This window comes from Eulemur rufifrons, chromosome 2 (assembly GCF_041146395.1).
Source record: "Eulemur rufifrons isolate Redbay chromosome 2, OSU_ERuf_1, whole genome shotgun sequence".
NCBI lineage: Eukaryota > Metazoa > Chordata > Mammalia > Primates > Lemuridae > Eulemur > Eulemur rufifrons.
Genome location: NC_090984.1, coordinates 83,390,273 through 83,411,986, shown reverse-complemented (window position 1 = coordinate 83,411,986; position 21,714 = coordinate 83,390,273). Strand labels below are relative to the sequence as shown.

Genomic DNA, 21,714 nt, shown 5'->3' with positions numbered 1-21,714 from the left:
CTCTGCTACATCACTCTTTCCATTTTCATTGCTATTACCTGAAGTACTACACTAACCTGTCTCCTTAAACCCAGTTTATCTCCTCTCTTGCTCTACAATGTTACCAGAGTAGGCTTTTAGACATACTCTGATGATGTTACTCCCTGCTTAACACCCTGTAGTGATTTCATGAACCTTCAGGAGAAAGCCAAACTCCTTTGCTTGGTGTACAAAGTTTTCTGGCATTTTTCCCCTCTCCCAATGTCTGATAAAAACAGACTTAAAGTTCTTCAAATGCCCCATAGGGCCAGCCTCCACACCTTGGTAAATGCTGTACGCTGCACTGAGTGCCCTAGCCATCCTTCCCCACCTGGAAAATTCTTACACATCCTTGCAGGTCCAACATAAGCATCTCCTCTGTGAAATCTCTCCCTTGCTCCATTTGAGGAGAGTCGTCTCATTCCGTCTTTTGTGTCACCACTGTAATTACAACCTACCTCTATTGTATGTCACTTATCGTACTGTATTGTTTTTAATTTTTAAAGTCTCCTTTACTAGAATGTGAGCTCCTTAAGGGCAGGAAAAGGAACTTCCTTTATTTTTGCATCTCCATAGCTTAGTTTTTGGCATATGAACATTTAATAAATGTTTGTTGAATAAATTGCTTTTAAAGTGACAGCTTTATTAGAGTTCCTACCTTGACTCCAAATACCTTCATTTCCTTCACTTTGTAGCAAGGGTCAGTAGACTCCCAAGGACTTAATAGACTTTAGGGGGTCAATGAAGCTGAAATTGTATTCAAAATTTGGTGTGGTTTTTGGTGGGTCATGTAAGGGGTCTACTCTGGGAAAAAAGGAACGCTTCTTTCCAAGGGAAAAAGCAGGATCATTGAAGAATTTCTTGAATAATCAAAGAACAGCTGCTCAGGATTATGTCCTAGAAATTGATTCCTATTTAAGATCCTAAAGGGAAGGAGAGGGGTGTTATAAATTATTTCATACAATGATTTTTCTTAATGGTTGAATAAACATGTACTATCTAATAACATATTGGTATTTTAAAGTAAAAAGTATGGTACTTCATATCCAATCGGTGTATAATATTAAGTGATATGACATCCAGATGCAAGTAATTATGAGATCACTAAGAGCAAACTATCATTTGTAACTACTGATTTTTTTTTCTCTTTTTTGTGGTGGCACTCGGTTTCTTGTCTTTATGTGATAGAAACTTAGTGTAGTCCAATAAAAGATTAAGAAAACCAGACCTCCAAATAAAAGCACAAACACTTTTATTTTGAACAGTAGTGTTTTGTTACAATTTAGTGAAACAACAAATAAATACATTCATTGGCCACAGCTATACTTTTACAACCAGTTTGAAACTGATTATATAGCTGAGAAACACTGTTAAACAATAAAAAAAGGGCAGCTATGCATAAAAAAGCCACTTTAGCTATAAATTACATCTTCCATAAAACTACAACCAGCTACAATGAGTGGTAAGAGTTTCAAAATTAATGGCTACCCAAGTGAAATGATAAAAACAAATACTGCTAATCACTGTAGAATTATACACTTAAGTAATGAAATTCACTCTTCTAATTAATGAACTAAAAAGGAAGGTTTGAAATTGTCATCATGTGCTTCAATGCAGGATGAACGGGGAATCGGTAGCCCTTTGATTTTATAAACAACTCTTTCTTTCAAGACCAAATGTAAAGTGCTCCTAGTGCTTTGGAATTTTTAAGCAAAAATTGGGCCAGAGTTTATCTTTCTTTGTCTTTGGTGATGTATTATGTGAGATGTGTATAAGGAGACAAATGCAAGAATTTAGGTACCCTAGTCAGTGTTAACAATAAATTTATAAATCTTGAATTTGGAAGAATCAACTAACGCAGCTGAAGAGAACCAAATTATTTTATCTGAAATTTTTTAAAAAAGTAATCTTTGTTTATCTGGTCAAATAGGAACATTATCCAGGGAAGCTTTACTAGAAAAACTATTACCTTGAACCCCAAGGATTAACAAAGATAACACAGATATTTTCCAATAGCTCCAGATATTAGAGACCTACCATTATTAGCAAAATAAATAGTTGGCATTCTGAAAAGAAATCTAACAACTGAAGTTGTAATAAAAATACACTGTTACATTGTCATGTTAATGGCAAGATTAACTTCTGTACTATAAATTTTTAAATAATTTGGTATAATGAGAGAGCTTATAAACAAACCCAAAGTAATATTTATAACTGATAAGTCTATGCTTATGATTGAATTTAAAGTCATTTGCTATTATAAAAAGAAGAAATTTATTTGGCTGTGTACCAGCCTCCCAAAAGATTGAAAGCATTAACAATTTCATTTTTTCTTTAGGGTTTTACCTACTGTTACACTTTTGTGAAGTTACTGCATCAGTTATGAAAAAGTTGAAATATATTTTAAGAGTAGAAATAAAACAACTTTCTAATCAAAGTAAAAGCCAGAAAAGGACAGTTGTATCAGTTCCAGTTCTGAAGAAATAGATCAGCAGACAATTGTATATAGTTAGTCATCTTTAAGCATGTTGTTAGAGCTTCCCAATGTTGCCTGTTCACTTGGCATCTTGAGGTATTCAGCATCTACTTCTTTCCATATAGAAACTGGTAGAAAGTGCATTTTAAAATTCTGTATTGTTTTAGCTTACCATATTTTTTTTTTTTAGATTTGGGATAGAATGTTCAAGACAGTTTTAATGTAATTATAAGAGTACTCCAATATTGTTAACCTGTGGCTTTATACTTACCTAGTTTGTACGTATACTTAAGTTTGCTTATTTAATGCTGGAATTAATTTGAAATCAATTTAACTTGGCTTTGTCCATATACAAGGTAACAAATGTGAAACTAAAGGAGGAATTATTTGTCTTACAAAGTATTGCACTTGAGTTCACTACAATAACATATCATGATTTAATTTACCTGAGGACAATCCTGATTCAATAGGTAAGACCAGCTATATCTTGCTTCATATAAATCAAATGCTTTTGAAAATGTATTCATGTTTTAACTTAGAATTGTACATTTTATGAGTAATTTTTAAATGCATCTGTAAACTTGTTTAGTCCCAAGAAGTTTCTACCAAAATCTCCCTATACAAAAATCACTATTGCTTTCTTGAAGAATCATGCTTAAACTGCTATATATACCTTAATTATACAAAATAATCACTTGACCAATTCTACTCAAAGTAGCCACACAATTTTCACTGGTATATCTTCCTCTTGAAATTATTGTGGCTTTCCAAAGAACACTGCTGGTCATCACTGTAATGGATTACTACTGTTTGTTTAAAATGATTCTTTGAATAATTTCAGTTGGTATTTTAAAATCATGCTTAAAAGAACTGTCTTCAATGATTACATATTTTTAGTAGATTTTTTTAAAGGATGATACATTTTTATGCCTTAACTCTGTGCACTGTTAACACTAAAATATTTTTATTGGGTAAAAATTCCATATAGAGTACACCACTGAATATACAGGCTTTGCTTTTCATAGGGAAATTACCTTCCAATTTGGTGTACAATACAGTATTCCAGTGTGAACACTGGCTTATGACTTTGGGGAATGCAGAACAAAGATAAAAGTGCAAATATGCAAATATGCATTTGATGTTCCAAAGTCAGGATGTTTGGAGGCCATCAAGTGCCTTAAGATCTAATCTCTCTTTTCTCCTACTCCAAACTTTCCATTTTACTTCATTTTACTATGAGGAGGTCAAAAGTAACAGCTGTGTTCTCTACCAAACACAGCCATATTTCCAGATTTTGTTTTTAGTTGCAACAGATAATGGAATGTTTATGCAGATGGAATTTAAACACATTGAATATACACATTCATAAAAAACAATAATCACAACCTGGTAATGGTGTCAGTTTTGTGGTGTTACATATAAGCTATGGTGATTGTTCATATCTAAATTATTACAAGTAAAGAGCAAAGGAGCAGTATCTGTCATAGGTCCATTCAGGTGGGGAGTGACTGTATAACTGTTTCTGCCACACCCAGTCATGGTGCCATACCAGCCCAAACTTTGTGAATTTGGTAGACTGTAAGAAAAAAAGGCAAAGAAGCCATAGGACTATGATCAGAATATAAGAAGTTACATTGGAATTTTTAACATTTTCAATGAATTTTGTAATACAATTAGTATCAAATATATTAAAATATGTTCTTTGCCAAATAACATAATGCCTTTCTAGAAAATTTAATGACTTTTATCTATATCTTTGATTCTGTATCACATATATGACAAAAGAATGAGTAAATGCCACTCAGAACTGGTAGAACTTGATGCTCAGATAATAATAATAATAGTAAAAATATAGTTCTTACATGCTAGGCTCTATTCCAAGACATGTATATGTATAAGTATGCACACACATATATACTCATTTAATCCTCACAACAATTCTATGATAGGTTCTGTTATTCCTATTTTACAGATAAAAAATAGGCTAAAAAAACTGAGTTTAACTTGTTCAGATGAAGTTAGGATAACAGAAAAGGTTATATCAAACTGAAAGCAATATGTAGGTGGTTATTAAGGTTTTGTCTTTGCCCTGAAATTCAATAGTTAATATTAATAGCATATTAGTTAAGGACTTGCAATAGTTTTGGAACAAGAAGGGCATGGGAAGATTTCTTATGGCACTTAAACTTCCCAAGGGTTTTATCTAGGGTTTCTCTGGAGTTTGAATAGCATTGGAGATATAGAAACAGATACATAATTACTATGATAGTATTCCTGCCCTGCTCACTCCCCACCCCCCATCAGCTCCTAACCAACAAGGGATCCTGAAATGAAATGGTACCATTTTATCCCCAAAGGCATATAGGCTATGAGTCAGATGGTAGTTCTTTATAGAGTGGGTCCCACCATGAGTTTAAGATTTACTGCTTTTAAGTTCCAATATGACAGATCTTATTTACTGACCTATACCACCAAATCACCTTTTGTCATATTTGGGTTAAAGCTTAGATTTGAAATATATTTTATTACAAATTCAGGCTAAGAGACTTTGGTTACATCTACCTTCCTTCTCTTGAACTTCCCAGTCTTGGCAAGTCATCATCACTATCGTATCGTCTTGGATTGTCGAAAAAGTAAGCTCTGGAACTATAACTGTGACTATTTATCATGCCAGCAGGTGCCTGTGAACAAAGTATTAGCATATGAAGGTTAATTTTTCCACTAAGAAAGAAGGCTAGAATCTATAATGAAGTCTCATGCTTTGCTAAAAATAAAAATCAACATAAATATTCTATAATTTTTAAAAATAAGGAAAACAAGCATTGGGGAATATTATGATACCATACCAAATTCTGGTTTAATCTCTGTGCCCGGAAAAACAGTACCACCGACCATGCTGGCACATGTTCCCACAGAAAAAGGACCATTCCAAATACTATATACTCTTCTCCACTTATGTCTTCTACATGAGCCTGTAAATAGAGTATGGCAGAGAATTTTTAAATCTATTTAATGTATAAGCAATCACTCTACACAATGAACTTATTTCAGGCTGGGTAAGTTAAAATGTATCAACTACAAGCACATAAACTCTAAACATTTATATTTTGTGGTCTCTCATGTAATATCCTTTAAGGGACATAAAAATGCTTTGATGTTAAGTAGAATAAAAAGCTGTTAACTTTCCCAATGCATCAATTTATGAAAATAATTTTAATATATGGATAATAATGGAGTGATCTCATATTTTAGGTTCCATAGTCTGAAAAGAGTTACTTTTTTGGGGGGGACAGGGTCTTGCTCTGTTGCCTAGGCTAGAGTTCAGTGGCATTATCATAGCTCATTGCAACCTCAAACTCCCAGGCTCCAGTGATCCTCCCCACTTCAGCCTCCTGAGTAGCTGGGACTACAGGCACATACCACCACACTCGGCTAACTTTTCTATTTTTTGCAGAGAGGGGAGGTCTCACTGTTTTGCTCAGTGGCCTCAAGTGATCCTCCCGCCTCAGCCTCCCAAAGTGCCAGGATTACATGCATGAGACCCAGTCCCTCAGCCTAAAGAGAGTTACTTTTAAAGAGAGGACTGTTCCAGCTGCTCCATAGGCAAAATAATGGCACTGACCGAATTATACCTGTAGAGAAATGTAACATGTTAAGTCACTTAGCTCCACTGCTACTTAAAATATGCTTTTGGGCCTAATCTACATTTTGAGTTTGTTTCTATTCTACCAGATGTTGGGTAAGGGAAATAAGAAAAGGAGTGAAAATAATCTGCCATATGGAACCACATGTGAAAATTGCTTCTCCTTAGAAAGGTAAATGAAAAATGGTATTCCAGGATGACTAAAATTCAGTACAAAGTTAAATTCCTATAAAGATATGATGTATACCTATGTTAAACTACAGAAAGGGGATGGAGAATGCTGAGGAGTTAAATATACATAGCTTGAGTACTAGAAATTAATATAGAAAACACCTGGACATCCAGGAACTGTGACTGCTCTCCCATTGTCAAGACTGATAATGCCAGATTTTTATGAAAGCCAATATTTAAACATCTAAGACTGAACCAAATACTAAGGTTATATGTAGTTCTTGGGTAGGGGAGAGTTAATGTCATCCTAACAAATTAAAGACATCCTAACAAATTAAAGACCCACATTCACTGGTTAATGACAGACAACTTATCTACAGTTATTTAAACACCACCATTAAAAAATTAGTAAAACAGATTTATGACCAATAGTTTTATGACACTATTATTATTTACAAAAAGAAAATATTTTTTTAGAAATTCCCTCTGAAGGATGATTTCAAGTGTCACACATAAATAAGGATTTTTAAATATAGAGCTTTAAGTGTGATTACCGAATGTAGACAGAGATTCCATAAAAGCGTTTGTAAGTCAAACACTAAAATGTTCTCCTAGTTGAGGGGTAGCTTAAGTATCACATTGTTAGACTGACAATATGTGGTAGGTACTTACCTTATCTGAAAGATTATCCCAGCCATAATTAAATGGACTTTCTAATGTATCCTGAGATATGGTGATCACCACCAAATTATAACACGCTCTGGAGGAGTAGAGAAGAATGACTATAGAGCCTACGACGACAGTCTGGCACAGAGACATACCCTAAAAGAAATAAAAATCATCATCTTGATATTCTGCACATTTGTCACAACAAGCTATTCATCCCCATAGAATATCGTCACCTCTTGCAATGCACTCCTAGAAAGCATTAGGTGGGCACCTGTTGAAATAAACTCTTGATTATCTTGCTTTACAATTCCTATTCCTAGAACAGTTTGTGTTTAATATGCATAAGTTAATATGTGTAAATCCTTTGCCAACTTGCCAAATAGCAGCTGGAAGAAGATTTTGTACTGCCAAGGTTACTTTACTCCCTTAAGTAATATATGAATAAACAAGTTGGCAAAAGATCTGAACTTTAATTGCTGTCTGTCAGAGAAGTAGTTTAGTCACAATGAGAAAAGAATGGAAAATAGAAGCATTCATCCATTTGATACACTTAATTTCTGATTCAAAATTAGAATAGAAATACGATTCCTATGCTATTTGCTTTCATTCTATTAGATCCTATTAGAGAGTGCATCAATAGTTCCCTATTGATGCCATTATGTTGATGATAAAATGATCTAGGCACCCAAATGTACTTTCAAATTCATAATATTTTAAGACTATGGCTTTCATCATTTCCCCCAGTATTGAAAGCCCTTACAACTTAGTGGTTCTCAACTGGAGTGTGTATACTAGAGAGGAGTGTGGTATCACCCCTTACAGGGATTCTTTTTTTTTTTAAATTAAATTTAATTTTTTTAAACGTGAAAGGGGGGTGTGAGGAGGGGAGTTCATTTTTATTTATTTATTTGAGACAGAGTCTCACTCTGTCACCCTGGGTAGAGTGCAGTGGCATCATCATAGCTCACTACAACCTCAAACTCTCAGGCTCAAGTGATCCTTCTGTCTCAGCCTCCCGAGTAGCTGGGACTACAGGCACTCACCACGACACCCGGCTAATTTTTCTATTTTTAGTAGAGACAGGTTCTCACTCTTGCTCAGGCTGGTCTCAAACTCCGGAGCTCAAGTAATCCTCCTGCCTTGGCCTCCCAGAGTGCTAGGATTACAGGCATGAGCCACTGCGCCCAGCCTCTTACAGGGATTATTAAACAAGGGTCTCTATTTCAGTATAATTGGTTTTCTTTGTAATCCTATAAATTTTCTCTTATGTATTTAAAAACATTATTCTGAGGGGCAACACCATTGCCAAAAGAGATCCATTGCAAAGAACCATCCAATACGGTGTTTTGGAAGTTTGTATTTTTGTTGTCAAAATGATTCAGGGTCAATAACAATTTTATGTCTAAGTATAAACGTCTATAATATCATAACCCCAAATTTACATATTGAAATATTTATTAATTTCCTTTCTTTACTCTTTATAATTATGGCAATTACATTGAATTTTATGTGTAGGTAGGTTAAAAATCTACTAATTTCAGCATGGAAACAGGTTATTAAAAATATTTGTTACTAGAAGGGTGCACTGGATCTGGAAGGGTTGAGAATCATTATTATAACTGACTTCTTACAAGGATAACGTATTTTATAGGTATGTAAGAAGAAAGAAGTAAAAGATGAAAGATGGTGTACCTTCTTTGAGCCAATCCACTCCCATCATGAAAAGTATGTGTGAAAATAAGTAAAACTCTGGCAAAATTAACTTTAAAAAGTAAGGCTAAAATTTCCTATAATATCCATTTTTACATTTTTGTGAATCCAAAAAAATGTTGTTAATAAAAAAGTCAATCTAAAACCAATCCAGATTTTAATTTTAAAAGAACTATTTATTAGAGAAAAGTAAGGTAACAAGAATAAGAAACAGAATGCTGTACACATTACCATCCTCTAAAATAATCACAAAGGTTTATATTTACTGCTTTCAAACAGTAAAGAAACATGGTATAATACATAGAGACTCTGCTTAAACTTGCAAATATGATAAAAACTTTTAAAAAAAGGTTGTGAGAAGAGCAAAGACTCAATAATACTGAAGCAATTAACAAAACAACCTCTAGCCAAATTACATACATAAAACAATAAAAGAAACCCATTGATTTAGAAAACAAAATAAGATTCATTCTGCAAAATACAGGATTGCAAAATGAAAAATAAGAATCATGGACAGTGTTACCAAAAAGTTGAAGAAAACTTTCCTAAAATAGCATCAAAACAAACAATTCCACAATCAAGAAATGATTCTCCTTTCCCCATCTCTGATACCTAGATACCAGTTTTTAAGAAACTCCATACTTGGTAAGTAAAGAAGATTTACATCTCACTCCTAAGCACGTAAGTATCATATCATTAATTAGAGTTCAATATTTGTTTACAGATACTTTTTAGAATGCAGATGTGCAGAAATCTTAAATTACCATTCATTGAGTTTTGACAAATGTATACACCTATGTAACCTAAATCTCTACCAAAATATAAAACACTATCACCACTCCAGCAAATTCGCTTACACCCCTTCCCCATCTGCCAAACCTCCAAACACAAATACTGCTTCTTTTTACCACAACTTAGTTCTTCCTGCTCCTGAAGTTCAGATAAGTGTAATCATAGAATAGGAACTCTTTTACAGGTTTTGTTCATTCAGAATAATGTCTTTGAGATTCATTCATGTTTTTAGATATATCAGTAGTTTTTTTTTTATTGTGGAGGGGATTAGAGTGACAAAGTCTTTCCAATTTGCTCAGGAGTCTCCTGGTTTTAGCACTTAAAGTCCCACATCCTGGAAACTCCTCAGTCCCAGGCAAACCAGGACAGTTAATCACACCAATTCCATTGTGTGATTATATGAGTTTGTTTATATGACAGTTTAACCATTTTTCTGTTGATGGACAGCTTCTATGAAAATTCTTATTCAAATCTTTTTGTGTTGTCACTTCCTCTGGGTAAATACCTAACAGTGGAATTGCTGGGTCATGTGGTAGACATAAGTTCAGCTGTATAAGAAATTGCCAGATCTTTTCCCAAAATGATTATAGCTTTATACTTCCAATAAAGTATGAGAGTTTCGGTTGCTCCATTTAACTGTCCAATCCTAGGCCTCATTTGGGGTTGTCAATCTTTTTAATTTGAACCATACTGGTGGATGTGTAATAATATCTCATTTTGGTTTTAATTTGCATTTCCTTGATGACAAATAATACTATGCTATTGGCCATTTGTATATCTTCTTTGTGAAGAATCTATTCAAATCTTTGGGCCATTTCTAAATGAGTTGTCTTTTTTTTTAATCATTGAGTTGTAAGAATTCTTTATATATGCTAGAAACCAGTTCCTTGTCAGATTATGTATTGCAAATATTTTCTTGAAGTCTGTGGCTTGCCTTTGCATTTTCTTAGTCTTGTCTTTTGGTGGGAAATTTTATATTTTAATTAATTCTAATTTATCAACTTATTCTTTTGTGCTTATTACTTTCTGTGACCTAAGAAATATTTGCTTATACTTAAGTTGTATAGATATTGTTTTCTTTTAGAAGCTTTTGATTCTTTCATTTACATTTAGGTCTATTATCCATTTTTTTTCAAGCGTGAAAAGAAGTTTATTGAGGAAGGACAAGATAGGTTTACAGAGCAAAAGCAAGATATGTTTGCCATGACATCAAATGGGCCTCTTGTTGTCATAAAAAGGCAATAATCCATTTTTAATTAATTTTTGTGTATAGTATGAGATGGAGTTGGAGGTTCATTTTATTCCATATGTATATCCAGTTGCTCCGGCACCACTAGTTAAAAAGAATTCCTTTCCCCATTGGATTGCTTTACCACTTTTGTCAAAAATCAAAGACCACATAAATGTGGATTGATTTCTAAACTCTCATTCTATTCCATTGATCTATCTATCCTTATGCCAGTAGCACATTGTCTTAATTATTGTAGCTTTATACTAAATTTCAACATCATGTAAGTACCTTTGTTTTTCAGGGTTACTTTCTATACTGTTCAATACAGTAGCCACTAGCCACATGTGAGTATTTACACTTAAAATAAAAGATCAGTGCCTGTTGTGCTAGCCACTTTCAAGTGCTCAGTAGTCACATATGGCTAGCTACCATACTGAACAGTGCAACAATAGAATATTTTCATCTTTCACAGAACGTTCTCTAGGAAAGCATTTCTTTAAATATTTTAGGTCCTTTCCATACAAATTTTGAAACCCATGTGTCAGTTTCGTTTTGTAAACCACTTTATTATGATTGACGTGCAAAAAGCTGTACATATTTAATGTATACAACTTGATGAGTTTGCCAGCTGTCAATTTCTAACGCATTAACTGCCATGTGAGTTGTATTTAACTTACACTAGCTTTGAGCTTGGGGCCCTCATGAAGCATATGTAACTCACACATCTCTTCACCTTGGGAGCCATGAGAACTGTTTTTCAAGTTGCATATAACTCATGCACAGAAAACAATAAAAAATAACAAGTTTTTCATTAAATTAGAAAGGATCATTTTGTTTTTGAAATTTTTCTTCTATTTCACAATAAAACACCATGGGCCCAAGGAAAAAAATTTTTTTCTAGTGTGGCAGTCAATGTTTTAAAAAAATGTATGGTAAAATTATGATTGGGATTGCACTGAATTTACAGATCCATTTGGGAAGAATTGCTATCTTAATAATACTGCATCTTCCAATCTATGAACATGGTATATCTCTTCCATGACTTTAGGTCTTCTTTAGTTTCTCTCAGCAATATTTTCTAGTTTTAAGCACAGAGATATTGCTTTTTTGAAAATTTATTCCTAAGTATCTTTTTTTATAGTATTATAAATGGTGGGGTTTTTGAATTTCATTTTCTAATGATTCTTCTGCTATATATACAAATATAGCATATTGTATTTTGGCCTTGTATCCTGAGAACTTTCTAAATTCACTTATTAGTTCTGGTAGTTGTTTAGTAGATTCCTTAAGATATTCTCCAGGGTGGGTGTGGTGGCTCATGCCTATAATCCCAGCACTTTGGGAGGCTGAGGCAGGGGGATCACTTGAGGCCAGGAGTTCAAGACCAGCCTGGGCAACATAGCAAGACCCTATCTCTACAAGAAAATAAAAATAAAAATAATAAAATTAGTGAGGTGTGGTGGCATGTGTCTGTAGTCCTAGTTATTCAGAGGCTACTGGGGGAGGATCACCTGAGTCTGGGAGTTCAATGTAATAGTGAACTATTATCATGCTACTGCACTCCAGTCTGGGTGACAGAACAAGAGTGACACGCTGTCTCTTAAAAAAAAAAAAGAGTTCTCCATAACAATCATGTTATCTGCAATTACAGACAGTTTTCTTTTTTATTTCCCAATTGTATACTTTTTGTTTCTTTTTCTTGCCTTATTGGAATATTAAATAGAAATGGTTTAAGAGTTGACAGCCTTGCTTTGTTCCCAATCTTAGGGGTAGACCATTCAATATTTAAGTAAGATAGTGGTTTTAGGTTTTTTAAATAGATGGCTTTAATGAAATTGAGCAAGTTTCCTTCTATTTTCTATTAGCTGAGAGGGTTTTTTTGTTTTTGTTTTAATCATGAAGGGTGTTGAGTTTTGTCAAATGTTTTTTCTACATCTATTGAAATGATCACATGGTTTTTCTCCTTTATTCTCTTATTGTAGTGAATTACACAGATTAATTTTCAAATGTTAAAGCTATGTTGTATTCCTAGGATAAATCCCTCTTGGTCATGATGTATTATCCTTTTTATATTTTGATTAAATTTTGTCTCTAAGTACAAGGAATACTAGTCTGCAATTTTTATTTTATTTTTTATTTTTGAGACAGAGTCTCACTCTGTCTCCCTGGGTAGAGTGCAGTGGCATCATCACAGCTCACTGCAACCTCAAACTCCTGGGCTCAAGGGATCCTCCTGCCTCAGCCTCCTGAGTAGCTGGGACTACAGGCATGCACCATGAGATGCTTGGTTAATTTTTTCTATTTTTAGTAGAGATGCTGTCTTGCTCTTGCTCAGGCTGATCTTGAACTCCTGAGCTCAAACAATCCTGCCACCTCGACCTCCCAGAGTGCTAGGATTGCAGGCGTGAGTCACTGAACCCAACTTTATTTTTATCGTTGTATTGTTATTTATTTATTTAATCTTTTCAATCTATGGTTGGTTGAATTCATGGATGTGGAACCCTTGAATACAAAGGGCTGACAGTATTTGTAATATTTGTCAGGTTTTGGTATCAGGGTATTGCGGACCTCTGTAACTTAAGAAGTGTTCTTTCTTCCATTTTCTAAGACTTTGTTCAATATTGGAGTTATTTCTTTAAATATTTGAGAGAATTAACCAGTGAAACTATCTGGACCTGCAGTTTTCTTTGAGAGAAATTTCTGATAACAAATTTAATTTTTTAATCAACATAGGGCTACTCAGATTTTGTATTTCAATTTTGTTAAGCTATATTTTTTAAAGAATTTGTCCATTTCATCTCAGTTGTCAAATTCACTAGCAAAGAGTTGTTCATAATATTCCCTTATTTTTCTTTTAATGTCTATGAGATCTACAGTGATATCCTCTTTCATTAGTGGCAATGCCAATTTTTATTTTCACTCCTTTTTTTCTGTAGATCAAATTTGTTGATCTATTCAAAGAATCAACTTTTGGCTTTAATTTTTCTATTGTTTGTTTTATGTTTCATTGATTTCTATTCTTATCTTTATTATTTCAGCTCTTCTACTTACTTTGGGCTTTTTTCCCTACTTTCCCCCTCTACTTTCTAAGGTGGAAACTTAGATCATAGATTTTATATCTTTCTTCTTTTCTAATATAGTATTTAAACCTTTACTTTTCTCTTCAAGTACTATTTTAGCTGCATCCCACAAATTTTGATATATCATATTTCATTATCTTTCATTTGAAATATTTTCTAATTTCCCTTGTGATTTCTTCTTTTACCTATGGGTTATTTAGAATTGTGTTCAATAATTTCCAAATATAGATGTGTGTGTGTATATATATTATTGATATATAATTGCATTGTGGCCATGAACATTCTTTGGTTCGAATCCTTTTGAATGTATTGATACTTGTTTTATGGTCCATTGTATGGTTTATTTTGGTGACCATTTTCATGCTCAATTAAAAGGAATATGTATTCTCCAGTTATTGGGGATCAATTAGCTTAAGGGCATTGATGGTGTTGTTCAGATTTTCTATGTCTACTGATTTTTTTGTTTTATCAACTGCTGAGGATGGGGTATTAAAATCTCCTACTATGATTGTGGGTTTATTTTTTCCATTTATTTCTTACTATTTTGGCTTCATGCACACATTTATGATTATTATGTCTTACTGATGAAATATATCTCTTTATATCTGGTAATACTTTGTCTTGATATCTACTTTATCTGATATTAATGTAGCCTTTTATCTTTGCTGAAGATGTATTAGTTTCCATCTATTTATTTTCAACTTATATTTGTCTTTATATTTAAAGTACATTCTAGGAGCCAGCATATTGATGGGTCTTGCTTTTTTAAAAATCCATTTTGACAGTCTTCACTTTTTAAACTGAGTGTTTAGTTCATTAACATTTAATATAGTAAGTGATATGTTTGAATTTAGATCTTACATTTTATTGTGTTTTCTATTTGTTCCTCTTCTGTTTTGTTGTTGGCGTTACTCTAGGACAGCAGTTCTTAAGATGTGGTCCAAGGACTCCAAAGACCAAAATCAAAACTATTTTGAAAAATACCAGTACTTTTTTTTTTTTCTGCGTTTTTTTACTCCTATTCTCTCTTGTGTGTATAGCAGAGTTTTCCAGAGGTAACATGATAATATGATGATGCCATGACTGTGTGCATGTATATTCTTGTGTTTTTTAGAATTTCTGGTGTAGTAGAACTAGGGTATAAATATGTGCATTTTCAGAGATTAACCCAGTTTGTTCTCTGTACTTTTACTAGGTTCTTGCGAGTTTTCTTTAGTTACACCTACTATACCTACTGAAGCCTCATTATCATTTAACAAATTGTTATTTTAAAATCCTAAACTTTAAAAGAATGTGTACACCATAAATATGCTTTATAATATTTACTAACTTTCTTCAAAAACTCAAAAGTAAATTTGTTATAAAACTTATTTTAGAATTTAATATTTTACTTTAAAATGAAAAAATTATATATTTTTTCATATTTAAGAATGGATCATTGGCTTAGGAATAGGGAATTATTGTTTAATGTGTTCAGAGTTTCAGTATGAAATGAGAAAAGCATCCTGAAAACGGATTGTGGTGATGGTTGCACAACAATACTTAATGCCACTGAACTGTACACTTAAAAATGGGGTTAAAATGGTTAATTTTGTTATGTATATTTTAGCACAACAACAACAAAAAAATCTTTCTCAACATACACCTTCCTTGTTTAGCTCTAAGATGCTGAGAAAGATGAAAGTGTCAGAGAGTTCTCTGACTCAATGAAGGGAGTAATCTACCTCAAAGGAAGTGGGTGAAGCTATAAATAAGAAAAATATAATAAAAACTATCTTCCAATAGGCTTTATAAATGTTAACAATTTACCTTATTGTGTCTTCAGAACATTGTGTAACAGAACATTTTTGAGTAGTATTATGGTCCAAGTTAAGCTGCAGCATCATTTTGAGACCAATCATACAGAGTTTAATGCAAAAAGATTTGAAATTTTAAATGTAGGTATGTTGGCTGGCTGTGGTGGATGTGTAATGCTTGTAATCGCAGTACTTTGGAAGGCTGAGGTGGGAGGACTGCTTGAGGCTAGGTGTTAGAGACCAGCCTGGGTAACGTAGCAAGACCCAATCTCTAAAAAAAATGAAAAAAAACCCAAACAATTAGCAGGGTGTGGTGGCACACACCTGTAGTCCCAGCTACTTGGGAATCTGAGGTGGTAGGATCACTTGAGCCCAGGAGTTTGAAGTGGCAGTGAGCTATGACAACACCACTGAAGTCTAGCCCAGGCAACAGAGCAAGACTCTGCCTCAAAAAATAAATGCAGGTATGGTGAATGCTTTAAACACCAAATACTGTTTTTATAACTTTCCAGACTAGAAAGGAAAAGGCCACTGAAGCATTATAATGGCCTTTATAATAACAGGTTAAGTTATTATTAATATGTTTCATTGGCTGGTAAAGTACACAATAGTTGAAAGACAAGCCTTATATAATTGACATTGCTGAGTGACTGCCGGATAGAAAGTTTATAAAAGAAACCATGGCATTGCCATTTTCCCATAATACAGAAATTCACTGATTTAAAGATTTAACCGGCCGGGCACGGTGGCTCACGTCTGTAATCCTAGCACTCTGGGAGGCCGAGGCGGGTGGATCGCTTGAGGTCAGGAGTTCGAGACCAGCCTGAGCAAGAGCGAGACCCCGTCTCTACTAAAAATAGAAAGAAATGATCTGGCCACCTAAAAAAAAAAATATATATATATATATATATGGAAAAAAATTAGCCGGGCATGGTGGTGCATGCCTGTAGTCCCAGCTACTGGGGAGGCTGAGGCAGTAGGATTGCTTAAGCCCAGGAGTTTGAGGTTGCTGTGAGCTAGGCTGACGCCACGGCACTCACTCTAGCCCGGGCAACAGAGCAAGACTCTGTCTCAAAAACAAAAAAAAAATTAAAAAAAAAAAATAAAGATTTAACCAAAAACATGAAGACTGATTCACTATCTTGTCTACAAACTTATATTTCCTCCTTACAAGTGAATGAATCAACAGATGTCGCAGGACTTGTTTGTATTTTTATGGTGTCAGCACCAACTAATCATCCAAGAAGATACTCTTTATGTCAATGCTTGACAAGAAACACAAGCAGTACTGAAATATTCAAAGTGCCAAATAACTTTTCTGATTGTGTATACTGGGCCAACTGTGTTGATATTTTCACTAATAGTGCAAAAACAATTGTGTGTAAAACTGCTGTGGCACTGAACTGTACTGAGGGTGATTGTGTTCTTCACTATATGCACTCCCAGTTAAAAAAGGGTTTCATTTAAGAATATCCTTGGTGAAGCAGGGAAAATATTTATTAAATATCAACCCTAGAGTACATGTCTATTTAATATTCTGTGTGATGAGATGAAATGTGCCCTTAAAGCAATTCTGCTTCATACTGAACTACAGTGATTGTTTTGAGGAAAAGCACTTATGTGATTATTTGACTTGTGAGCAGATCTAGTCACTTTTTTTCATAAAATGCCACTTTTTACTTGACAGACAACTATGGCAGACAAACAATGGTTATTCAGACGTGGCTACGGGGCATATTTTTTTTAAAAATAAAGAAAATGAGCCTATCACTTCAAAGAAAATATCTGACAGTATTTATTCAAAGATGAAATTTTAACCTTCAAACGAAAATTAGAATTTTATGAAACTTATGTGTGCTTGTATCCACTGTAAGATTGACAGCTTCCCAAAACTAAAATACTTTTCTGACTAGATGGTCGGATATTAACGCACGTGATTTTGGATATTGTCTAATGAAATGTATAAATATTTTGAAGATCTGTGACCACTCTTTTCCAAATGATCAATGCATGATGTTACAAAATCATTCAAAGTGCAAGAGAGACCAATGGAGAGTACAGAAAGTTCACTAATATGGGTTTAGATTCCACATGGTAACTAACCTTTAAGAAACCTCCACTTCTGAGTTTTGGTGTAGTATTAAAGAAGATATCCACAATTATCTGAAAAGTCTATTAAAATTCTCCTCCATTTTCCAACTACATATATGTGTGAGGATGGATTTTCTTCATATACTTGAACCTAAACAACATATCACAAGATTGAATGAAGAAGCAGACATAAAAATCTTCTATAGTCTTCTATTAAGACAGACATTAAGGAGATCTGCAAAATGTAAAACAATGCCAATATTCTATTTTTTTAGAAAATATAATTATTTTTTATAAATACATGTTATTTATGTTAACATGCAATGGGTTTATTTTAAATGAATACATGGCTATTTTTATAATTTTTCAATTTTTATTTCTAATATGGTATGCAGATGCAGATCTATCTATCACCAAAAGTTCTCTGAAGGATATGGGGTCGTGAGACCAAAAAGTTTGAGAACCACTGCTTTAGAGTTTATAACATATATCCTTAACTTTTCACAGTCTGAGTAATGGTTACTATCATACCATTTGATGTAAAATGTAAGAATTTAGCAACCACATAGATCCATTTACCCCGTCCTTTATGCTATAGTTGTTATATATAATATACAATTATATATCTACATATGTAAACCTCACAGTATTATAATTTTTGCTTTGTATAGTCATATGTATTTTAAAGAAATTAAGAAATTATATTTACCCACATATTTACTATTTCTCATGCTCTTCATTCCTTCCTGAAGAGCTGAAATTCAAGCTCTTCAGTCTGTAGAAATTTCTTAGCATTTCTTATAGTATAGGTATGCTGGTAGCTAATCCCCTTAGTTTTCTTTTATCTGAAAATGTTTTTATTTCTCTGTTTTCTTGAAGAATATTTTCACCTGATAGAGATTTCAGAATTCACAGCTTTTTTTTCTTTTGGCAGTTCAAAAATATTGCTCCATGTCTTCTGGCCTCCATTATTTCTGATGAAAGTGAACAATTATTTAAATCCATGTTCCCCTATGTAAATTTGTAATTCATTTTTCTCTGTCTGCTTTCAAGATTTTCTCATTATTTTCAGTTTGAAGCACTTTGACCATGATGAACTTGGGTGAAGTTTTCTTTATATTTGTCCTGATTGAGGTTGCTGAGCTTCTTGAAACTATAAATTTATGTCTTTCTCCAAAATTGGAAAATTTTGGTCATTATTTCTTTAAATATTTTTTCCAATTTCATTTTCTTTTTTTTTTTTTCCTTTGGGGATTCTAATTACACATGATTAGATCTGTAAGGCTCTGTTTTTTGTTTTGTTTCATTTTTCACTATAGTCTTTCCCTTCCCTCCTCTGTTCTTCACATTGGATAGCATCTACTTACTTAAGTTCACTGACTCTTGTTTCATCTCCAATCTGTTGTTAAGCACAAATAGTGACTTATTTATTTTACATACTATATTTTTAAATTCTAGAATTTCCATTTGGTTCTTTTTTTTAAAAAATAGTTTCTATTTCTCTTCAGATTTCCTATTTATTTCTCCAATTGTATTTTCCTTTACATCTTTGAACATATTATAAAATTTTTGATAAATACAAAATCTAGGTCATCTTGGTGGTGGGAGTTGTCTCCATTGAGTGCTTTTTGAGTTTTGCTTTGTGCTCCTGAATATCAGTTATGTTTTTCCTGTTTCTTCATATATTTAGTAACTTTGAATTGTGTCCTAGACATTGTAAGTGACATATTTTAGAAAGTATTTTTTTTTTTTTTTTTTTTGAGACAGAGTCTCACTCTGTTGCCCAGGCTAGAGTGAGTGCCGTGGCGTCAGCCTAGCTCACAGCAACCTCAAACTCCTGAGCTCAGGCGATCCTCCTGTCTCAGCCTCCCGAGTAGCTGGGACTACAGGCATGCGCCACCATGCCCGGCTAATTTTTTCTATATATATTTTTTAGCTGTCCATATAATTTTTTTCTATTTTTAGTAGAGATGGGGTCTCGCTCTTGCTCAGGCTGGTCTCGAACTCCTGAGCTCAAACAATCCGCCCACCTCGGCCTCCCAGAGTGCTAGGATTACAGGCGTGAGCCACCGCGCCCGGCCTAGAAAGTATTGATTTTTGTTTAACAATCAACCAACTTGGCTGGACTCAAATCCCAAACTCTGTCTCCCATGCATAGGTACCACCTGAAATCTCAGTCCAATTCCTTTATCCTTATTTGTGCTGCTTGGAGCCTGTCTTGCACATGTGTAGTTCAGGTATTAGATAAAAATCTGTGAGAGTTTATAATCAGAATATGGGGCTTCCTCTATCTGGTCGTCGTCTTCCTGAGATTTCCTACTCATTTTCTATCTGTGGTAGTTACTACAATCTTATCTTCTGATTTTTCAAGCTGTAGAACAGTGAATTTCTCTTCAAGTTTTGGCTGTCCCATGGCTGGGACCTTCCCTCAGGCTAGAAGCTGTAAAAAACAGGAAACTTACTCAGTGCCATTTTCTTCTTCTAAGTGGTTGCTCTCCAGTGCCTTCAGTGCTTTTTTATATTTTGTCCAGAATTTATCATTGCTATCTGTGGAATGGGTGGGTACATTAGGAGCAACCTCAGCCATTACCAGAAGCAGAACCCTGCACATATTTTTTCAAATCATCTCATGAATGCTTTTTCCATTTTGAAATTAAAATGCCAAACTAAGCATTAAAAATAAGGAAAAAAGTAATCTCATTTAATAAATTAAAAAATGTTTTGATAATTACAAGGCTTAAATGGTTTCAGAAATAGTTACATGCTGCTAAAACACAATGAAATTAGATCTCTGGTTCCTATGACCCTGACATTATGGAGTTGATAGCTTTTACTGGGTAGGCCTTCTGACCATGGAAAAATAAAAAAATTCTGAAAATGCTGGCTAGTACAGTAAAAGGGTCTAGATACATACAGAAAAAACTACTTGAGTTTATGAGAAGATAAAAGATATAAACCCAAGTATAAGCAAGGATTTTTCAAATGGGACAAGTGTATGGTAAGATACTCAGCAACAGAACAGGAAATAAGATTTGGTGTATATAACTGGAGTAGCTAAGGCAACAAACTAAAGAAGCTCCACAGCTTAAGATGGATAAAGTAAATCCCAGTAACTCAAGAGAGAAATTATAACAGAATATTAGGAAAGTGGAAATCACACCTATTACAAGGGATGATGCAGCCTACATTTTTCCACCATCATACTCTCCAAATTCTAGTTAGGTTTTATTTCAAGGTGGTGGAAGAGAGACACTCATAGTATTTTAGCCTGTTTCTTTAATTATGGCCTAAATTACCATAAACTACTGCTTTAGTCTTACAGGATTAGTTGGCCTTTATAAAAAATTAGAAATATAGTTTGGCTGGATGTTACTGTGTCCTTGAAAGATGCTGATGCTGCCTCCCGTCCCAATACATTAAATAGTAAGAATCAAGGATTGAGAGACCACAGAACAGAAAGGTTTACATAGTAATTAAAACTGTTAGTAATTCAGCAGGGAGACAGAAAATGCATTATTTGCAAATGGCTGGCTGGGCTGAGAGACAAGCTGATCTTGAGTACTAAACAATTATTTCTTTCATACTCTTACCCAGATATAAAACTGTACATGTCCCTGGCAAGATATATCAGCCTAAAAGCTTAACTTTTATTCCCACCTAGTCCTTGAGTGGTCTTTCAAACAAAGAATCCCAACTTGCTACCACAGGGACTAAGCATCTATTATTGGTTTGAACCTTTTTGTGTTAATGAGTTATTTTGTCCTTTAAAAGTGATATGTCTTCTATATTCTTATTTTTTTCTTAAATAGATATTAATACTAAAATAAAAATAATTCTATTAGCATGCACCTTAATGTTCACAGTTATAATTCTGATAAAAGTAAATAAATTCAATGTACCACAGAAATTATATAAATGAAGACAAAGCAAATAGCAATAAAAAAAAACTTAATGGAAGAAAAAGAAAAAACTAACAACCAATCATATCAATAAATATAAACTGAGCTACCCTATAAAAAGAGGTGCTTCACTAACAA

General features: G+C 33.7%; 1 protein-coding gene across 1 annotated transcript in view; it reads right to left on the bottom strand.

The window, feature by feature from the left end:
- Positions 1–1,253: 1,253 nt before the first annotated feature.
- GPR137C (G protein-coupled receptor 137C) overlaps positions 1,254–21,714 on the bottom strand; it is a 71,962-nt gene continuing 51,501 nt past the window's right edge. Inside the window, exons 4-7 of the mRNA XM_069464897.1 lie at positions 6,981–7,130; positions 5,341–5,466; positions 5,057–5,175; positions 1,254–4,070 (exon numbers count right to left, since the gene is read on the bottom strand). Coding sequence (XP_069320998.1) covers positions 3,893–4,070; positions 5,057–5,175; positions 5,341–5,466; positions 6,981–7,130 — 573 coding nt within the window. The 3' untranslated portion in view covers positions 1,254–3,892. The remainder of the gene's footprint in view (positions 4,071–5,056; positions 5,176–5,340; positions 5,467–6,980; positions 7,131–21,714) is intronic.